Below are 20,460 nucleotides of genomic sequence, written 5' to 3' on the forward strand. Positions count from 1 at the left end.
TGTCTAGAATCCTTTGAATAAGAAGCCTTAGAAGGTATGAAATTCAATGTTTTGTATAGCAGTGCTTAAAAAAATCATAGCATGTACGCTATAAATATGCCGAGAATATACTCGTCATTTCATTGCATTGACAGAATATTTAACTAAAACATTTCAGCCCAAGAATTGAAAGATTGCTGCCTATAAGTACTAGTTAGGAAAGAAATACTAATAAAAGGATAATCCTCGAACAAAGTGAGGATTGAATTAAAAAGACTAGTGAAGAGTATCGGTAGCTGGTACCTGTCAAGGATTAAATGTTTTCCAACTTCTGCGAAGCAGCTTGATACTTTCCCCGAATTTTGAAAATAGCAGTTGCAATGACGTAAATTGCATCGTTGTTCCTGATGCATTGGTGAATTGTGACCACCTTTATGCATTCTAATTTTTAAGTTTTACGTCAGGAAAATAAAAGAGTGACCGTATTCTAATTACTAAGTATCGCCATAGTAAATTATGCTGACTTCAAAATCTTAATGAAATCAATTGTTTGAAAGACGCAAAAATGAATTATTTATAACGTATGTATGATAACTGAATTTGACATTGATTAGTTAATACAATGAAATAGATGGATTCCACCGTACACATTCACATTTTATTATGCGACTCTATTAATTGATTTTCATCGTATTGATCCTTGCATACTTCTACCTCATTTCACCTTTTAGATTCAAGGACGCCTTAGCTTTTTTTGTCAAAAATGTAACGAAGTACATTAATGAAACCACAAAAAGTGTTGTCTACAGTTTTTGTGTGTATATTCATAGTTTGAGACGATTAGTTATGAAGTGCCTCTTTCTTAAGCGATCGTTCAGCCGTGAATCGTCGACCCAACTTACGCCTGTTTAAAAAGCAAATATTGTAAAGAGCTGAACCTAGGAGTGTGGAAGAGGCCGGTTTTGTTCTTAACAGCAGAATGTAACTTCCTAGTCTGTTGGTCTGTCTTCTTCGGTCACAAAATTTCGGATTTCTCAAGGATCGGACGCAAAAATGGACTTTCCCTCTGTTTCTGGCATATTTTTATGCCTTCTGATCACTTTGCCAGGTAAGTTTCTTTTTGCCTCCTTTCCCTGTGTAGTCGTGTCAATACCTATGGTGTAACTTTTTGACCCTTATAAGCATTTTAAAATTTAAAGTCAGTCTTTAATTGTATACAAACAATTTGATAATCAGCTTATAATCAACAAGTCTTAGTTAAAAATTCAGTATTAAAAGTTCATATGAAATAGGGTGGGGCCAGGAACCTCTGATTTTTGTCTATTTATATCATATGATTAAATCACCATTGGTGGTTTTCCTCTTTTCCTCTAAGACTATTATTTATAGAATAATTCTGCATAGCTCTGTCTGGATTCCCAATTACGACAAAACGTAGTGTAAGCTGATCCAATGAATGCTCCACTTGTCTTCAAAAGAAAGGAACTTTACGGTATTCAAAAGGGGTACACATATTGCAATTCATGTTTATTTTGGAGGCGTTAACAATATCAGCGAAAATATTTGATATGTAAATGAACGGTTCCATGCATGATTGCAAGACTGATCAAGAAGTGATGTGGACTTTTAAAGAAGACCAATAGACCAAAAGGTCAAAACATTGAAAAAAGTATTTAATATGTGAACCGACCAAGGTGCAAAAATTAAAAGCTGAGGGTGGATTTAAGATCTTTAAAGATTAAGAAGCATTGCATTGAATTTCTGTCTATGTATGGTGTAACACTTTATTATCCACCCCTATTTGACACACAAACACAAAAGAACACAATGTGGTCTACTAAGCCGTGTTGTATAATGTTGGTTTTGATTCTGTCGACAGGTTGACTCAAACCGGAGTTAGGACTTAACCGATCAATGATACATTGGTCAGTTATTTGATCGACATATACATCTATTGTAAAAGTTCCATTTTGGGCCTTTTTGGTTTACTTCTCTTTAATTATGTCTGCCAGACCGGCGGGGACCTTAGGGCACGGACAGCGTGTAAAGGGGAGTTTTACGACATTATTCGGACAATGGCAAGTGCAAGTGTCGTTCGTCCTGCAAAAAACCGCTTTCTGAACTTTAAAAGCAGAGGGCATAAAATTATGACTGTATATCACAGATTCTACAGTATTGGTTGTGGTTCTTTTTTATTGTAGAAAAGCGTTAATTGTTTTTACAGTATGGCACAACTAGGTGTTAAACCACCTTAATAAACAGGAATTAATGACCGGAAAATCAGGTCTTTATCCGGACACCTTAAGCATTCATTACCTGGAAAGAAACACAAATGTATTGTAAGGAAGGGGATTGAATGGACATGTATTGAATATGGCCACGGGTAGCTATAGCCTACCATCAGTAATTTCGAAAAATACCAGAAAGTTTTAACTGCAACAAACTTTCAATATTTTATATCAATTTATGCACTATTCAGCGCAGACTTCCCCCCTTAAGGCTAATTTCCTAAAAATCGAAACTCTGCAATCAAAGTTGCACGTAATTTTTGAATTGTTATTTCCTTGGGCAAATTGTGCAGTTTACTTTTTTAAATTAAATATGCAGGTCAGTTTGCAATTGCATGTGTATTCTTATTCAGAAATGCACTATTTGGCCTATAAGTGCAAGCCACTTCCTTAACGATTTGAATTACATTTCCAATACTTCTTTAAGTAGAATTTTAGACCAAAAGGATTTAAAGTAATGTATACATATATAATTTATCTGTTATGCATGACTCAATTCATTATATACGCGTACTAAAACGTGAATTATGCATCTTCAAGCCACATTTGATGAGGTTTAACCTACGTCTCTTTAATTCCTCTGATCAAGTTTTTGTTAAAATCAACAGGTGCGAAATATTTCCATAACCGACTCGTGGATTTAGTTGATCAACCGCAGAAATAATGATCTAGATCAATAAATAATGGTCATCTCAGAGATTCTTATCATAGACCAAGGACTAAGATAATGAAAAGAAGAAAACCGGTTTTTTTAAAATGATTTACATGTGTATGTTTACTTATGAATAATTCCTTAATGGCGTTGCGTTGATATTGTGATTTATTCATGAGAGCTGTCGTAGAGATGATACCAGACATAGGAAAATTCCACTATCCCCCAGTAAAAATAGATCAGAGGAAACCAGGAAGAAATATATATTAATTTGTTACAAAAGAAACTTTTTAATACACCCTTTGTGATATATAGTTTAATATTAATTTGCGCCTGGCTTCATGTGGCTCGAAACTTCAGACACTTTTCTTTCTTTTGCATGTTGTAAATGTAGCTACATAGATAAATTGTATTTTTAAATTAGATTAACGTTCAATTTACAGTTAAGTAAACTGAATACTCTACTTTATGTTAAATTGCATTTTTATGTTAATATTTCTAACCACAATTTGCATATAAGTTTGTGGCATACACGTGCTTATTTGCTACATAAAACGTGAAAGAATAATATTGATATGATAGAATCTAAGGATATACAAATCTTATTAAAATATATAATATATACAGCATACTGAATATCTTAAAAAAGGTACAAATTAAAAGTGATCGATAAACAAGAAATCCTCTTTTGATATTTTACTATACAGTAATGTGTTTAATGCAAATACAGGAGTAAATCAGAACTTCAGGGTCATCTGATGAAGGCTCAAATCTTTATGCGAACACAATTGGAAGTAACTCCAAGACTGCAATGACATTATAAGCCTATACATACCAGGGACTTAACCAAGCATGCGAAAGTATACTGTAGTATATGAATTGCAAGATATGATTTATAAGGAAAGTAATCTTTCATAAATTCTATTAAAACTTTCCAAGAGGTTGTACAGAATAAACTTTTATTTCTCCTCTTTTCTGGTCTGAGTCAATCCAAAATGTAATTTGTTTGAATAAATAATGTGCTATAAATGTATAGGTATAAAATCATGAGAAAGTCCCCATTTTATCCTCCGAAAGATGCAGTGTTTTCAAGACAAAGAATGAAATCTATCAAAACGTTGCTCTATCCCAGTTCTCGTACCTGCCCAGTTTGTTTAAGTACTCAGTATGATTTGTTTTGTTTCTTGTCGATAGTGTCGCCCGCGTGGCGCAGTGGTAAGAGCGTCTGCTCTAGAGTCGCGAAGTAAGGAGTTGATCCTTACGTCGCGGGTTCGAATCGACTGTGGGACGTGGACCGGTCCTTCGGATGAGACCGTATAAACCCAGGTCCCATGTCGCACTAGGTGCTGGCACGAAAAAGATCCCTCATTGCTAAATGACCGTAAGTGCCGAGTATAAGAAAAGATTTGCAGCTCTCCACCGGCAAGTGGTGGCGTCTCCATATGAGTGAAAAATTCTCGAGAGGGACGTTAAACAATGCACAATCAATCAATCTTGTCGATACTTGTTAGAGAAACGATAGTCATCCCATGTAGGCGTACAGACCAATGAAAAAGATAAAAGTTAAACCCTGATCCTTTTTTTTCTTTTATGAAGAAGCTTCTACTTTTTGGGTAAATTTTATTTGTCATCGCTATATATTTCAATCGGATAATGCATCATACATTTTTTTCATAAAATGTCCATAAAAATTGATGACTGTTGTTCAAATGTTTCAAATTTTGACTAATTGTTGCAATAAAACTTATTTGACCCATAGTATTCCGATTTGTCATGAATTTCTCTTAAATTCTCCAGTAAAAAATATTGTATGTTATACGTTCTATACTTGTAAAACACATCTTTAAAGAGCGAAAGAATATTTGTTGAAATGAAAGAGTTTATAACTTAATAATTTCAATCCAAGTGTATTGTCAATCCAAGTTGGAAAAAAAGTACGAACAAAGAGTTTTCCGGGAAAGTTACGGATGAAACATCCATGATTTTACAGTTTGTTGTGTTAAATTGCCTTTTCAGTATTTTACTACATGCTATCTTCACATTTTGTATTATTAGTGCTATATACAAAACTAAGTACTAAATTATAGTTAAATAAAGGACTTTTTTAAGCCATCAACACACCTGGTTGCTTTGGTGTCTGCAGCTTCCCCTCTTTAACATCTATATTCTAATTCTCAGGTGCTTCTGCTCTGGATGTCGGGTTAGATGGCATCATAGGGGCAACCATAGCAGCGGGCCTCATGTTGGTTGCCATAGTGATCGTGTCGGCCATTCTCTGTTACCGGTGAGTACAATTTTTGCAAAGGCATCGGCAGCATAGTTCAAAATTTACATGTAAGTGATCAAAATATATATGCATGGCTTGGAAGTTAATTTTCCTAAAAACAATATAAATTCTATTTTTTTTTACTAATATGTAATTAGCTCAATGAATCAGAATTTGTATGATCCTTAATTTACTTTATATTTTCGAAAATGACATTTTACTAGTATTGCAACAAAAATGTGACCAGAAAAAAAACATGTATTGGTTTTGCACTAAATTGATAAGTTTCATTGGCTAGAGGAAATCAATTTAGTTAAAAAATAATTTATACTTTATAGCGAAAACTAGAATGAAGTAAATGAAAGAAAGATATGTAAAATTAAATTAGAATATGTTATTAAAAAATTCCATCCATAAAACAATTCTCACCGTCGAAATTGGATATGTAACAACTCATTTGTGCCATTCTGTTACAGTAACTGCATGGAACCTTGAAAATGAAAGATGATTATGTATTATCAAAGTATATTTTTTTAATGGTTAACTGCATTATACTCAAATAGTTTAATAAGTGGATCGCAGCAAAACATTAGACCAGGAAGTGATGGTTCTGTGCAATTGATTTTATTTGACATTTAAAGTATTGCTTGAATAGATAACATTAATGTCAATGCAGCCGTTCACATTTTTTATTTGTGAAACACACAAATAATTAAGAAAGAAAAACCTTAAAAAGAAAATAATAATACATGTATATATACCAAAAAAAATCTTGTATGAAAAGACCTAATTAATTACTGAATTCTTTTTGGGTGGTTATTCATATAATAATGCAATAATTGATGATTTTTCACCAGTGAAATACTTCCTGATGTTGGTCGTCACAAAAGATTGATTTCCAACAAATCTAATGTCAAAAAAGTCCTGTATGCGTCAGTGTATGTAACAGATTGGGCCCCTGTTATCTTTCTCGTAATATTGACAAAAATAAACCCCACTAATTGAAGAGAAACAAAAATTGACATAGATAAATCTTATGTTCGATTGTACATCGTGTTCCATGTAAGTCATTTTATGATGATAAAAAATAAACTGATATTGCGTAAACCTGTTTTGTCCGTATTCTCAGACTTCGAGAATTTATGAACAGCCCCAATACATTTTTTCATTATTATCTGCATGACTTAATGGCTCCTTCTCATTATAAAGGTTGACACCACCAAGTGAACCTGCAAAGCCCCGTCACAGGAAACCGCCACCAAAACCAAAATATGACATGAACGGGAACGCGCCAAATGGTATTCCACTGCAAACACGAGTGCCAAATGGGGTCATGAGGTCCCCGCATGGAACACAGAGAAGCAACCTCAGCAGGCAGATAGGGAGTCATAGAGGACCCCCCGGTCCCTTAAGGTTTGCCGCTGCCCCACCAGGTCTCTACAGGTCAATGATGCCGCCATATTTCATGCATCCTCCGTATCAGCAGATCATCTACATTGACGAGTCGGATGACGATGATCGTTCGGTTCGATCCACAATGCGAGAACACAAAAAGAGATACAGAAGATCATACTTTTCAGCCAGTAAAGATGCCTCGTCCAAAGTGGAGATTAAGTACGTATACAACTGTGTTCATAAAATTGAATACTTAACTAATCTTTTTTTCATTTTCACGGGTAAAAATCTGTGTAATAAAGTTGTGGCTGCGGAATTCTTTAATTATATCCATGCTAAAATTGACTATCTCTGATCTTTTACTCTACTCTGTGCACTCTTCAAAATGTTTTGGTTGTCAGCGATAAAGTAAAGAAGAGCTTCAAGTTTTCAGCTCTATATATTAATTGCAGAAAAAGGTCTAGAAGACCACATCCAAAACTTCGCGATTTTCTTCATTCAAACCCTCCAGGGTAAGATTCTGTAGAGCTTCACACAAAGCTACGCTACAAAGATCCGTGTGTTGCATGTTAGTGCTGCTGTTTTTGTTGAATCTCACTTCGTTCTAGATTGAGTTTATCATTGTTTTTAAATGTTTCCTTGGTAACATAACATTGAAGACGTAGACGTTTAAAATAGAAGAATCATTTTACAGAGAGACTATGGAGAAGGCCAGAGGTGAAACTAAATCCAATTCTTCGAGCTCTCTTTCAAAAGCGAGCAATAATTTGGCCCGGTATGGTTACATTCTTGCACCAGATATAAATGTATAATAATCATTGATAGTGATGCATTAGTTTATTACATGTACATGTAGTTCTAGAAAATATATAGAGAGTCAATAAAATATTTCCATTCTAGGCGCATGTGTGAAGCTGCAAGCATGATTCCTCGCACAAATCGTTTGTTAAAAAAATGTATATCACCACATTGTCACTTTTTCAGAAAAGGAACAAAACAAAAACGCACTAGTCGTAAAGCTAGAACGCCAAGGTCTAGCACCACAAGCTCAATAGCTTGGTCAGTTCGGTAAGCCTAGGGTTCTTGTGAAGTGGGTGTGAACAGTGCATGGTGATTTGTTAACCTGCATGCTAATAATTAACAAAGTTAGAGAATGTGATGAAAGATATCAAATGTTTCTATGCACAAACTTTAGTTTCAGAACGTTGCCTTTGTTTTTTTCTTGACTGGTTTGCTGTACATAGGCCTTAATCACTGCATGGTAGTTCACAAAATACGACGAGGATTGTTTTGTTCTGTTCATCAGATATACGTTGTCCTTTAGAGTTTGATAATATTTAATCAAGTTACATGTACTCGGACATCGAAAAAGTATCTTAATTTGGACATTTTCCAAAATATCTCGAGTGAGTTTAATAAGAAATCCATTTTATCAACGGTTGATTCTGAGTAGACAATAAAATTATGCTATATCACAGAGACCAGAATGAAAAGAATACAAAACCCAGGAACATCGAAGAAGAAACAAAGGAAGAACAAAGACGGGATTCAACTTCTAGTGGGTCGAGTCGTTCTTCTAGTTCGTCAAACTCCTCTAGTTCTAGCTCTAGTTCTTCCTCTAGCTCCACAAATAAGGAAGGGTAAGATCGGTGGTCGTATGCTCCTTGGTTGTGGTACATGTTGCACGTGCCTGCATGATGTCTTTTATAACTGTTGTTGAGCTCCGAGGAGTGAAGGAATCGGTGAATGTGTTTGAAAATGTAAAAAAAAGTTTATGTACGTGCAAAACATGTCAGGAGAAGGAATGCAGTATATGGTCGGTATCTTGGAAATGAGATCAATGTCCAACTCTCTGATGACGAAATATCAGCTTTTGCTACATTTGCAGAAAGCGCAACATTCCTAGGCAATTGTTTTTGTTTGTCCTCAGTTCGTTGCAGGGTATACTAGTATATAGGCTATTGCATGTTTATGTTATAGGGTTTTGTTCAAGTCTGTTATGGCAAGCGGTTTTGGGAGAGGCTTATAATGAATGTGGTTATTAAGAAACAGGATCATACTATTTCTATACAACATTGTGTTCGCTTATGAGTCTCCGTGCATGAGAAATAAACTATTGATGAAAATATTTTACGATTGTTTACCCGTGTTTTGCTTGTTTGGTGTGGGTTTTTGAATGATTTTGTTGCTTTATTACATAGAATCTTTTATGTAGACAAAAGGATGCTCCGACTTAAAAGAAACATTTTGAAGACCTTTGTTCATTCATAAGAATTCAACTCCAATTTTTTTATTGGTCTCAATATTAGATAAATGATTTGAGTAATATAGAAATCTGCTTTTATTATCAAAGGGAATGAAATTTTAAAAGACTGTGAAAAATGTTATTAACTTCATTGTCTTAACTACTTGCATGTAATAGTATTTCCAAAATCGCATTGAGAAAATTTCTTTAAGATATTATTATACTTCTGTTAAAATGTTTCCTATATAAAGTTCAGAAGGTAAAATAACTATCCTTTATCCTACTCTCTCAAGGACATTGTAGGCATAGAGAGTAGGCATAGAGGGACTATCGTAAGGTCCAATGCAGGCATAGGTAGATTTTCGAAAGGTTCAATGCAGGCATAGGGAGACTCTCCCAAGGATGGTTCAATGCAGGCATAGGGAGATTCTCCCAAGGATGGTTCAATGCAGGCATAGGGAGACTCTCCCAAGGTTGGTCCAATGCAGGCATAGGGAGATTCTTTCAAGGACTAACGTAGGCATAGAGAGACTATTTCAAGAACCAATGTAGGCATAGAGCGACTATCTCAAGGACCTATGCAGGCATAGGGAGACTCTTTCACGGCCCAATGTAGGCATAGGGAGACTATCTCAACAACCAATGGAGGCATAGAGAGACCATCTCAAGGACCAATGTAGGCATAGAGAGACTCTTTCAAGGTCCAATGCAGGCATATGGAAACCTTTCTGAAGCACCAATGCAGGCATAGGGAGACTATTTCAAGGACAAATTCAGGACTTGGGACACTTTCTCAAGACCCAATACAGTCATTGAGAGACTCTCTCAAGAAACAATGCATGCTTTGTCAAACTCTCTCAAGACCAATTCAGGCATTTAGAGATTTCTGAAGGACCAAAGTAGCCAATGTAAGACACTCTCAAGGTCCACTTTAGGCATTGGGAGACTTTCTTAGAGACCAAGATATGTATTAGGCGACTCTATGAAGGACAGAGACAAGCATTAGGCGACCCTCTCAATGACTAATTTAGGCACTGGAAGACTCTCTCAAGGAATAAGGCAGGCATTGGGAGACTTTCTCCAGATCTAATACAGACATTGAGACTCTCATGCATCAATACAGGCATAGGGAGAGACTCTGTATATCAACACAGGTATTAGGTGTTGTGAAACAATTATACAGGCATTGGGAGAAAATCTAAAGGTCAATCTCAGGTATTGGGAGACTCACTCAAGGACCAAGGCAGGCAATGGAATGATTTCAAATAAGTCAATGCAAGTATTGTCTGAAACATTTTCCTACTCTCTCAAGAACTATTGCAGGTATTTTCCTACTCTCCCAAGGACTATTGCAGGCATTTTCCTACTCTCCCAAGGATTATTGCAGGCCGTGAGAGACTTCTCTGTTCAGCTAATGTCTGTACTTAGAGTACACGAATTTAGGTCGTGTTTTTATTGGTACGTCATACAGTCGACCAATTTCTAGACAGCGAGACATTATAATTCATTAAAGCCTGCATTCGTTCATGATATCCCTGCTTAACATCATGGAGAATTTGTGAGAAGAAAAGCATTAATAATTACAATCACCTACATACAATTGTGTAAATTATATATAACATTGCAGATTAAAAGATTGAAATTGAAATATATTGTCAGCAAGAACCTCCCAAAGTGAAAGTTTTACAATTTATGTTAGTTTCTTGTAAGTTGAAATGACACATTAGTAATCCTACCCTGAAAAGATGATATTTGAAAAAAAAATACTGAAATTTTGGACAAAAAATAGTATACTGTCCGTGTTCTTTAAGGATACTCGTCTTCATTTTGGACCAAAATATCAAGTGATGATTTCATACAATTGAATTCATGATCTGAAGGTTTTATTATTTTATTGGTTTTCATTTTTTTTCTATATATTTCATTATTGGTGGGGTGGATTGAGACACACGCTTTGGTAAATGATAACATTCAAATATGGAGCAAACTTTAATAAAAAACATAAAACAATAAACAAAACATAAACCAGCTTAAAAATGTCAAAAAGTATAAGAACCCTAACCCTTAGTCACTATTTAGAGAAAACTTATATTTCCCGTATATTCGATTATGTAATTCTAAACACTTCAATTTTTTTCAGTAGTTAATAAGTTCGTATAATTTACATGTATTTTAATCAAAGTCTATTTATTTTCTTCCAGGGAAGTTGAAAGTGCTGAAGAGCAGGTAAATATCTTTTTAAAATGCAAAATCATACTCATCACATGTAACAGAAGAATGATTTTGGACCTTTAACTTCGATAACTAGCATTCATATATATTACAGATGAAATTTTCTGATGAAGAGACAAGTAAAAAGTCTCCTGAAAGAAGAAGAAGATCGAAATCTCCCGAGAAGCAGACGACAGAACAGAGGAGATCTCGGTCCAAATCTCCCGAAAATGTTCCATCTCTGAGACAGTCAGCAAGACGAGATTTGTCCCCAAGGATGTCCAAGGAATCCAATGACGAAGTCAGACAAATTGATGACATGTTCAGCGGACTGAATGCTGAACCAACGCCTGGAGACATCATATTTAGAGATGGCGGTGAAAGTTCATCGAAGCAGACGACTCCAAGAAAATCATATACAGAGGAGGAAAGAAATGTGGTGATGGAATATTCCACTACTGAATATGCTAAGGTTATAAAACCAAGCGAACCAGTGGGAGACATTAGGAGGTCAACGGAAGACGATACTGCGGCACTCTATGCTTCTGTCGTCAAACCAACAACTTCCGTTGGATATGATGGAAGTAGAGGAAACCCTCTGCGACAGTCCATGTCGGACCAGTTGGAAGATATTATTCAAAGCAGACATGACGGTCAATCTACAGAATTTGACAAAAAATATGATGAAGACGATGATAGAGAAGTGAGAAATATTTCAGAGTATCCTAGAAAATCTTACAGTCTTTCTCAGTCAGAGAGACGTGACATTTCTTCTCGAGGCTTTTCACAAAGCGCTCAGTTGTCAAAATCGACTAGACCATATAGGGACGATCGAGATGATTTCACATTTGATCGAGATTACACGAGAGACCGGCCCGTGACGCCGCCAGTTGATATACCCAGTGAACCAGTAACTCCGAGAGAATCCTTCAACAGACCAGAAAGGTCTTCCGTTTACCCCAAACGCCCCGAAACACCCCCTTTTGATGCTGTTGAGACGCCTCGTGTTTCAACAACAGAGCGACCTCCTACGCCTCCTTTTGACGCTGAAACTGACAGGTCAACAAAGGAGAAAAAGTCACCGCTCTCCCCACCTACAGAATCGAGAGGACCTCCAGATATGAAGGCAGCATTTTCAAACCAGGTTCTTCGTGAATTACAGCAAAGGCAAAGAGGGGCTTCCGTAGACGATGATGATGATGATGACCCGAGTAATTCACGCGCAGTAAACTTCTCAGCAGCGCCACCGGAAATCATCCCGCGATCAGAACCAAATAGTCCACGGACCTCCATGAATATTCCACAAAGCGGAGCACCCCCACCACCCCCTCCTCCCCCACCCCCACCGCCACCCCCTCCAATTCCATAATATAAGATACTTAGTACTTAGAAAAAAGATATCTTCATTCATAAAATTTACTGACGTGGAAGAGTATAGAAAATGATGTGTTGTAGAAGTTTTCAAATGCATGTGCGGATATTCAAGAGACATGAGACATGTATTAGATGTTGCCAAATGAAGAATTTTGAAAGTGCTTAAACTTTGGTCTAGATTATTGCATACAATGTCTTTTAACATTTTGTTTACTTCAATATTATTTTATTGAATATTTTTCTTACAGGTAGGATATGATTCTTTTACATGATGTTGTGTATGAATTATCATAAATTAATTACATTCGTAGTTTAAAACTCAAGTACATACCCGTAATATAAAGCTCGCAGAAATTCTTTTTAAAATTGGTTTATTTGTAATTATTTTTTTTTAATTTAAAGATAAAAATGTTTTTGTATGCCTGCTTCTGAGCAAAAATTGGAATTTTTATTCAGTTTACTAAAACTCAATCAGCATTTTAAAAGAATATTTCTTTAAAAAAAAACTTTTTAATTTGGAATGTGAAAAAACAAATAGATTTTGTAACTACTAGTAATTTTCATTTCTCATTTTGCCCTAATTTTCTTTTTAGGATAATACTTAAATATTATATAGAAATGGTAGAAATCACCCAGTTTGTTAAAAGGTGCTATTCCTATTTTCTTTGAATTTTTGATGATTGTGAAGAGGAAGACACAAATTTAGTTTTGATTTAGAAAGAGTTTCAAACATCATGTTAGAAATTATATATAATAGAATTTTAAAACCATTTATTGTATTAAATGATAGCAGTGTAAATGCGAGATTTGTCCTAGTGCTTCTGATTGGTTAAATGCTTGCTAATCAATTTTTCATAGATACGTCTCTTATAATTAATTCAATTAATATTTCTTTTGTGTTTGAAAACATTTATTCCCTTATGGATTTTTTCCTATTTAATCTTTATTGTTCTTTCTTTTGAACAGAATTTGGGACCCCATTTTCTTTACATTTACATTGTGTATACATATATACTACCCCTAATATAATTCGTGTACTCATAACTTTCCCCAAATGCCTACGGTCAATTTTGACTTCCTCCATTTGTTGCATACATGCTTTGTTTTACTGGAAACACTCTCTATCAAATTTGGAATTATTATAAGATAGTTTGCAAATTTATATGGAATAATTTCTAAATTTGGTAGAAGATAGTATTTTTACCTTGTCAAATGAATTTATCATATTGCGATTTTATTCAATATTATACCATTGTTTAGTATACCAAATATATATTTGTACAACTTGTTTCTGTGATGTAAAACCGAGATATTTTATAAAAAAAATAATATATATATATATTTCTCAGTCTTTATCGGTGTTCGTAAGGGACAAAAAGGATCCATATGAAATTTTGACTTTTAGTGTATAATCGACTTGACTAAACTACATGTATTCACACTGTTGACCATTTCTGTCCATAGTTATCGGCATGGAGTTATTAGCTCTACTGGTCAGAGACCAGAAGAGCTTATGCGATAGTAATGCGTCCGACGTCCGTCCGTCTGTCTCTCCGTCTGTCTGTAAACAATTTTTCAAAATGCTACTCCTCCTACAGTTTTGGTCTAATTTCAATATAACTTGGCACACAAGTAGACTACACTAAGATACATAATTCTGTGTATCGGTTTTTGATTTCGATAAACGGTGTTGCCGTGGTTACTAAAAATAGAAATTTCTGTGAAATTCTTTCGAAATGCTACTCCTCCTACAGTTGTGGTCTGATTTCAATATAACTCGGCACACAAGTAGACTACACTAAGATACATAATTCTGTGTATCGGTTTTTGATTTCCATGAAAGGTGTTGTCGTGGTTACTAAAAATAGAAATTTCATTAAAATGGTTTCAAAATGCTACTCTTCCTACAGTTTTGGTCTGATTTCAATATAATTTGGCACAAAAGTAGACTGCACTAAGATACATAATTAGGTTTATCGGTTTTTGATTTCCATGAACGGTGTTTTCGTGGTTACTAAAAATAGAAATTTCTGTAAAATTGTTTCAAAATGCTACTCCTCCTACAGTTTTGTTCTGATTTCAATATAACTTGGCACACAAGTAGACTACACTAAGATCCATAATTGTGTAGATCGGTTTTTGATTTCCATGAATGGTGTTGCCGTGGTAACTAAAAATAAAAATGTCTATAAATTGTTTCAAAATGCTACTCCTCCTACAGTTTTGGTCTGATTTCAATATAACTTGGCACACAAGTACACTACACTAAGAACATAAAGAGACTTTATCAAGGATCATTATTCTATTTATTGCTGTTGTAAAGTTTCAACTCCCAACTGCTTAAGTAAAGTACTTTTCTCTTCCTTTGCTATAAGTACAAACCAGTAGAGCTTCAGTCTCGACAGAGACTTCTGGTTTTTTATACAGTGGTTAGAAAGTCTGCTCTGAATTTGCGACGTACGGAGTTGATCCTAACGTCCTGGGTTCGAATTCCACTGTTGGACGTGGAGACCGGTCCTGTGGATGAGGCCGTATAACCCAAGATCCCGTGTCGCAGTAGATGCTGGCAAGAAAAAGATACCTCACTCCTCAATTGCCCGAAGTGTCGAGTACAGGCCATTTAAATAAAAGATAAATAATAGAGTTTACTCTTGAGTCGCGAAGTAAGGAGTTGTATGTTCCTTACTTCGTGGGTTCGAATCCCACTGTTGGACGTGGAGACCGGTCCGGATGTCGGATAAGACGTATAAACCGAGGTCCCGTGTCGTAGTAGATGCTGGCACGCAAAAGATTCCTCACTGCTCGATGCTCATAAGTGCCGAGCATAGCACAAAATTTGCAGCTCTCTACAGGCAAGTAGTGATGTCTACATATAATAATAAAATGGCAAGAGGGGCGTTAAACAACATACAAACTTGTCAAAACTCTCGTCCAAAAGCTCCACAATTCTCCAGCGATTTAGCATCATTTTTAGTTTTTGAAGACTTATCTATAATAAAAGTTTTATTGGGTAATTTAATGCATTTGGGCGGAAAAATAATACCAGCTATTTAAATTGAGGTATAGACGTCTTTCTTTTTTTGGGTGACACTTACGTTATGTACAATTTATCCGTAGGTTAAACCCGGTGTTGGAATCAAAACAATCAATCAAAATTCTAAAAATTATTTATTTTATCTAAAAATAGAGGGGCATTTCAACAAAAGTTCTGAGAAATGGTATATTAAATTTTAACTACTTTACGGATTAAAATTACTCTATATACCACTGTAAAGCTTAGGCAAGTATGCTTACGTAGTGACGTTATTTTACATTCAAAATGACGTATAGGTCTGCTAAAATGACGTCATAATTAGGTATACTCTGTATACTGGGCATAAAAATGACTGATAAGGAGAACAATTTTTTTGTTGAGCAAAGAGCGTATTGCAAAATTCGCTCATTGCTTGGCTTTACGGCAACAGACATAAAAGCCGATTTAGAACTAGTATATAGAGAGCATGCTCTTTCACATAGATCGAACAATAGAAAGATGGGTAGTTCGATTTAAAGAGGGTAGAAAATCAATTGAAGATGACCCCCGTTCGGGGCGTCCAGTTTGTGCATATGGCGAAAAAGAAATCGTCGCTGTTCAAAACACAATACCTGATGATGCTAGATATACAGCTGAGGAAGTAGCAAACTTAACTAATATTAATTCGTCAGCAGTTTTTCGTATTTTAAAGGAAGACTTAAAGCTAAGGAAAGTCTGCGCTAGATGGGTGCCGCATTTCTCTCGGAAGAGCAAAAGCGCATCCGGGTAGAAATGGCTTCACAGTTACTAACAATTTATGAACATTGTCACCAAAGGCGAATAAATGAGATTGTAACTGGTGATGAAACATGGATATATTTTTGTGAACCGGAAACTAAGCTCGATAATAAAGTTTGGATCGGTGAAAATGACACAAGGCCTCAAATTGCACGCAGAAACCGTTCTGTCCGGAGAGTAATGTACGCCTTATTTTATGATTCTAAAGGCCCTGTTACTCAAGTTCCGGTTCCAGAACACAGCAGTGTTACTGGTCAATTTTATGCAGAGAATGTCTTGTCTCAGGTTGTAGAGCACTATAAAATGACCCGACCAACAACCGGTACTAGAGGAATAAAGCTCCTCCATGACAATGCACCTGCACATGGATTAGAGGTAGTAACCAATTATTTAAAGGAAAATGGTATTGTCGTTTTACCACATCCACCCTACAGTCCTGACCTAGCGCCATGCGATTTTTGGTTGAATGCCGTTATTAAAGAATCCCTCCCTCTAATTTATGATAATTTACCGCACACCAGTTCTCAGAACTTTTGAAATGCCCCTCGTATATCATGATTTGGATTAAAATGCAATATTAATTAATGTTCAATTTAAATGGCAAAAATTTGCATTCAACAATGTTTTTGAGAAAAAAAAACATCCTGGTTTCTTGCTTCTGTCGGTATTTATCTCAAGCTGAGGAACTTTTTAAATCGATTCTTCAGGTTCATCTTTCCTTTTCTTGCCTACAAGAACACCAGCATCAAAAAATTATCTTGCTAAGTATGATTTTATAATGTATTAGTATATTACTTAATATGTTGTTTAAATTTGTACCTCTTGTGTATGAGATGAAGCGCTGCTATCTATCTCATGTGGTACTTCATTTGTTCCTTTGACATCAGCTTCAGTCTGTTCTGTCATCATTACGTTACCCAGTTGGCTTACTTTCTTTTCCTTCTATTTTCAGTTCACTCTGAAGAAATGAAAATTTAATGGAAAAAAAAAATTATAAAATGGCCCTTAATATTAATATGCCGACAATTAAAATAAATAAATGACAATTATTTCACTTTCAAGTTTTGTTCCTCTTCCTCTGCCATTTAACCTACTACATTTATAGACTATATTTTAGGGAACACTAAATTTACTGATAACAGTGTTGTTGGCTTTCATAAGTAAAAGTAATCTCCCTGGACAGTCATTCAATGATAAGCATTTGTAGTTATTTCAAATGGTTTAAAATTTTATATAAAACACCTTTGAGGGAGTCTTGAATTTGTGACAACATTGAACATGAACAGTCTTCTCGGTACAAAATGTTCTCGTTCTGATTCTTTCTTTGCATGGCGGCTCTGTAAAACACAAGTCTCTTTTTTTTTATACTATTATTTCAAATACATGTATACAAACAATAATGATAAAGTACTCGGTGGAAGTTCTGCCTGCATTCAAGCAGTTTTGTAATTTTATCAACCAACCGAATATTTCAGCAGGTACATGTATTTGGATTTCCCATATGGAACAGGACAGTACGATGGGTGATGTGTGCCAAAAAGTACAATAACTTGAATAAGTAATTGAAACGTTAGAAGATATGTAAAATTTAAGAAAGAAATTCCTTCATTAATAGAATCAAGAAATTTAAATGCAATGAATTATAGGAAATTTAAGAAATCATTACTAGAATCAGGAAATTTAAATGCAATGAATTATAGGTACATTTCTATGAACCAGAAAGTAAACAACAAAATTCAATTTGGAAGCATCCTTCCTCGCCATCACCATTGAAAGAACGTGTAACCAAGTCTGCAGTGAAGGTTATACTCATAATATTGTTTTCTGTGACATCAACGGGATTATTCTGAATCACTTGGCACCACCTTTCTTTCGTTTATTGTACTCTACAGTTTACAATGAAAGCGATAAATAATCACATTTTTATAACGACACATGCTTATCAGTAGTTCTTTATAAATTGTTTTCATAATCTCTTTGATTTTCACTTTTTCTTGAACTCAGAAGTTTTATTGAAGTCCACACCTTATTAAGCAGGTATGTCTGCTAGAAACAATTTAATCACTTATCAAACTTCTTTGTGAACCTTTGAAGACATTTTCGGCGTACCATCTTTACTTGTCTGGAAAGAGATGATCTTTGAATTTTTAACGATATACAGTTTATACACACATGTATATGTATGTGCTGTATACAGGGTTATTTTCGCCCCGTCTTATTTTCGCCTTTCACACTTGCAAACAATTTTACCCCGTTTTTAATTCGCCCAGTCAACGTTTTGTTTAAGAAATACTACTGTATTCTTTGAATTCGCTCCGTTTTAAATTCGCCCAAATGAGGGTAGGGCGAAAGGGGTGAAAATTTCCTTGTATACAATAAATGGATATATATAAAAATACATTAATAGGAGCAATTTTCTTTACTTTTCTTACCAGGAGTTCGTCGTGTATTTGTAACAAAAGATGATGGCGGATTTCTATCTCTTACTTTGTTCTGGAAAAGAGCATATTGTTAGATATCGTTCACAAAAGACTTCAGTTACAAATTTATGCTAAACATTAATTTTTTAAATCATTATTTGTAAATGTTAAAGTATGATTAAATTAATGTACCAGTAGCTTGTCGTGCAGTTTGTGCAGAATCAGTTGAAACCCTCTTATCTTCTTTCTTATCCACGGAAAATTAATTTAAAAGAATATCAATATATTCATATTATAAAATTGAAAATAATAATTAATGTACCACGACTTAAAGATAGATAAAGATCTACTTACCGAGAGCCCATTGTGGAGTTTTCTCATTGTCAGTATAAGAGCTTTCCTTTCTTTCAATTTTGTCTGAAAGAAAAGAAACAAACTGAAGACAATTACAAAATGAATGAATGTTTAAATAAAGAAAAATATACTTGTTTTACATTTCTTACCGGTATTTCTTCGAGTAACAGTAACAAATTGAAAAGCTGATGACGGATTTTCTTCTCTTTGCTTTTGTTCTGGAAAAGAGAATACTTTGAAAACGCATTCACTAATAAAACGGTTCTAGTTACTATAAAACGAATTTCTTTCACTATTAAGTTTGTGCAGCATCAGTTGAAACCATCTTTTCTTCTAGTTTTACCCAAGGAAAAATAACATTGAAAGATAATCGATATAAATGTACCCGGCCGGTGTTAATCATATTATGAAATAGAAAATAATAATATATGTACCATGAATCTCTGTGGAGTTTTCTCATTGTCAGTTTAAGAGCCTCACTTTCTTTCAATTTTGTCTGAAATAGAAAAAAAAACCTTGAACTTAAGCAAAATAAAAAATAAATGTAAAACATTCACAAATAAAATAGCTTTCAGTTGCTAGATAACGAATTTATTTAATTATTGGATGTAAATAATAAAGTCGAATTTGATTTTTTGGACGAGTAGCTCGTCGTGCAGTTTGTCCCGCATTGTTTGAATTGCTCTCCTCTCTTCTATTTTTATATACGGAAAAAATGTAACCCTTAAAAGAATATCTTTTAATCATATAATAAGAATCAAATTAATTTATGTACAATAATATGAAGAAGTGATTTTGTCTACTCACAAGGAGCTCATAGTGGAGTTTTCTCAATGTCAGCTTACAAGCATCTATTTCTTTCATTATAGTCTGCAACAAAAAAGAAGACTTTAAAGTTAAACAAATTTCAAAATAATAAATTTATAGTTGTAAGCATGTCTGATTTTCTTTTTCTTAACAGTAATTCCTCATGCACTTTTTTTAGAAATGGAAATTAATGTTAATTCTATACACATGTATATTAAATGTGATAGAATTAGATCTATTGGTGGAATGATTTGTAAGAGATGAATAAAAAAAAAACCCTCTTAAATTCCTGAAATAGTGATTCTAACTGAATAAAAAAAAATACAGACCCACATTGATGTCTTGCCAAACCATCTTGTCACTTTAGCAAGTATGTTGCTGTCGCAACGACCTCCCCAAAGTTAACATGAAAATGCCTTTTCAGCTTCGCCTTTGCTTTGATTCAAACAAATGAAGGAAAGGAAGTGAGGACCCCCGTCACCGGTAATCAGAGCCAGCTGTAGTGTAGTTTTCCAGATATATGAACATAATGGCGATGGCGATGAATGTTGTCTATTACTGGCTGAATCACTCGATTGAAAGTGTTTGATTTTCCACCTAATTAAGAAAAATGCAAATCTGTATAAGAATAATTATATAACTAAAATAATGTGTCATA

General features: G+C 34.7%; 1 protein-coding gene across 10 annotated transcripts; it reads left to right on the forward strand.

The window, feature by feature from the left end:
• Nucleotides 1–674: 674 nt before the first annotated feature.
• Nucleotides 675–13,713, forward strand: LOC134266355 (serine/arginine repetitive matrix protein 2-like). Of its 10 annotated transcripts, none has more exons than XM_062748601.1 (8): nt 675–1,087; nt 5,098–5,203; nt 6,395–6,799; nt 7,033–7,092; nt 7,275–7,360; nt 8,061–8,220; nt 11,027–11,051; nt 11,152–13,713. In XM_062748601.1, the coding sequence occupies exons 1-8, from the start codon at nt 1,033–1,035 to the stop codon at nt 12,403–12,405; spliced, it is 2,151 nt and encodes a 716-aa protein (XP_062604585.1). In that variant the 5' UTR covers nt 675–1,032; the 3' UTR covers nt 12,406–13,713. The 10 variants fall into 10 exon arrangements, with proteins under 10 accessions (XP_062604585.1, XP_062604586.1, XP_062604588.1 ...); XM_062748602.1 differs by having other exon boundaries at nt 7,275–7,355; nt 8,059–8,220; XM_062748604.1 differs by lacking the exon at nt 7,033–7,092 and having other exon boundaries at nt 676–1,087.
• The last annotated feature ends 6,747 nt before the right edge of the window (nt 13,714–20,460 follow it).

Source organism: Saccostrea cucullata, unplaced genomic scaffold (genome assembly GCF_032062105.1).
Source record: "Saccostrea cucullata isolate Sc308-1 unplaced genomic scaffold, CSIRO_AGI_Scuc_v1 ctg914, whole genome shotgun sequence".
NCBI lineage: Eukaryota > Metazoa > Mollusca > Bivalvia > Ostreida > Ostreidae > Saccostrea > Saccostrea cuccullata.

Coding starts and splice junctions, on each gene's coding strand:
- LOC134266355 (XM_062748601.1), top strand. CDS start 1,033: ATGGACTTTCCCTCTGTTTCTGGCATATTTTTATGCCTTCTGATCACT. Junction 6,800..7,032: donor TCGTCCAAAGTGGAGATTAA/GTACGTATACAA, acceptor TATTAATTGCAG/AAAAAGGTCTAGAAGACCAC. Junction 7,361..8,060: donor CAATAATTTGGCCCGGTATG/GTTACATTCTTG, acceptor TATATCACAGAG/ACCAGAATGAAAAGAATACA.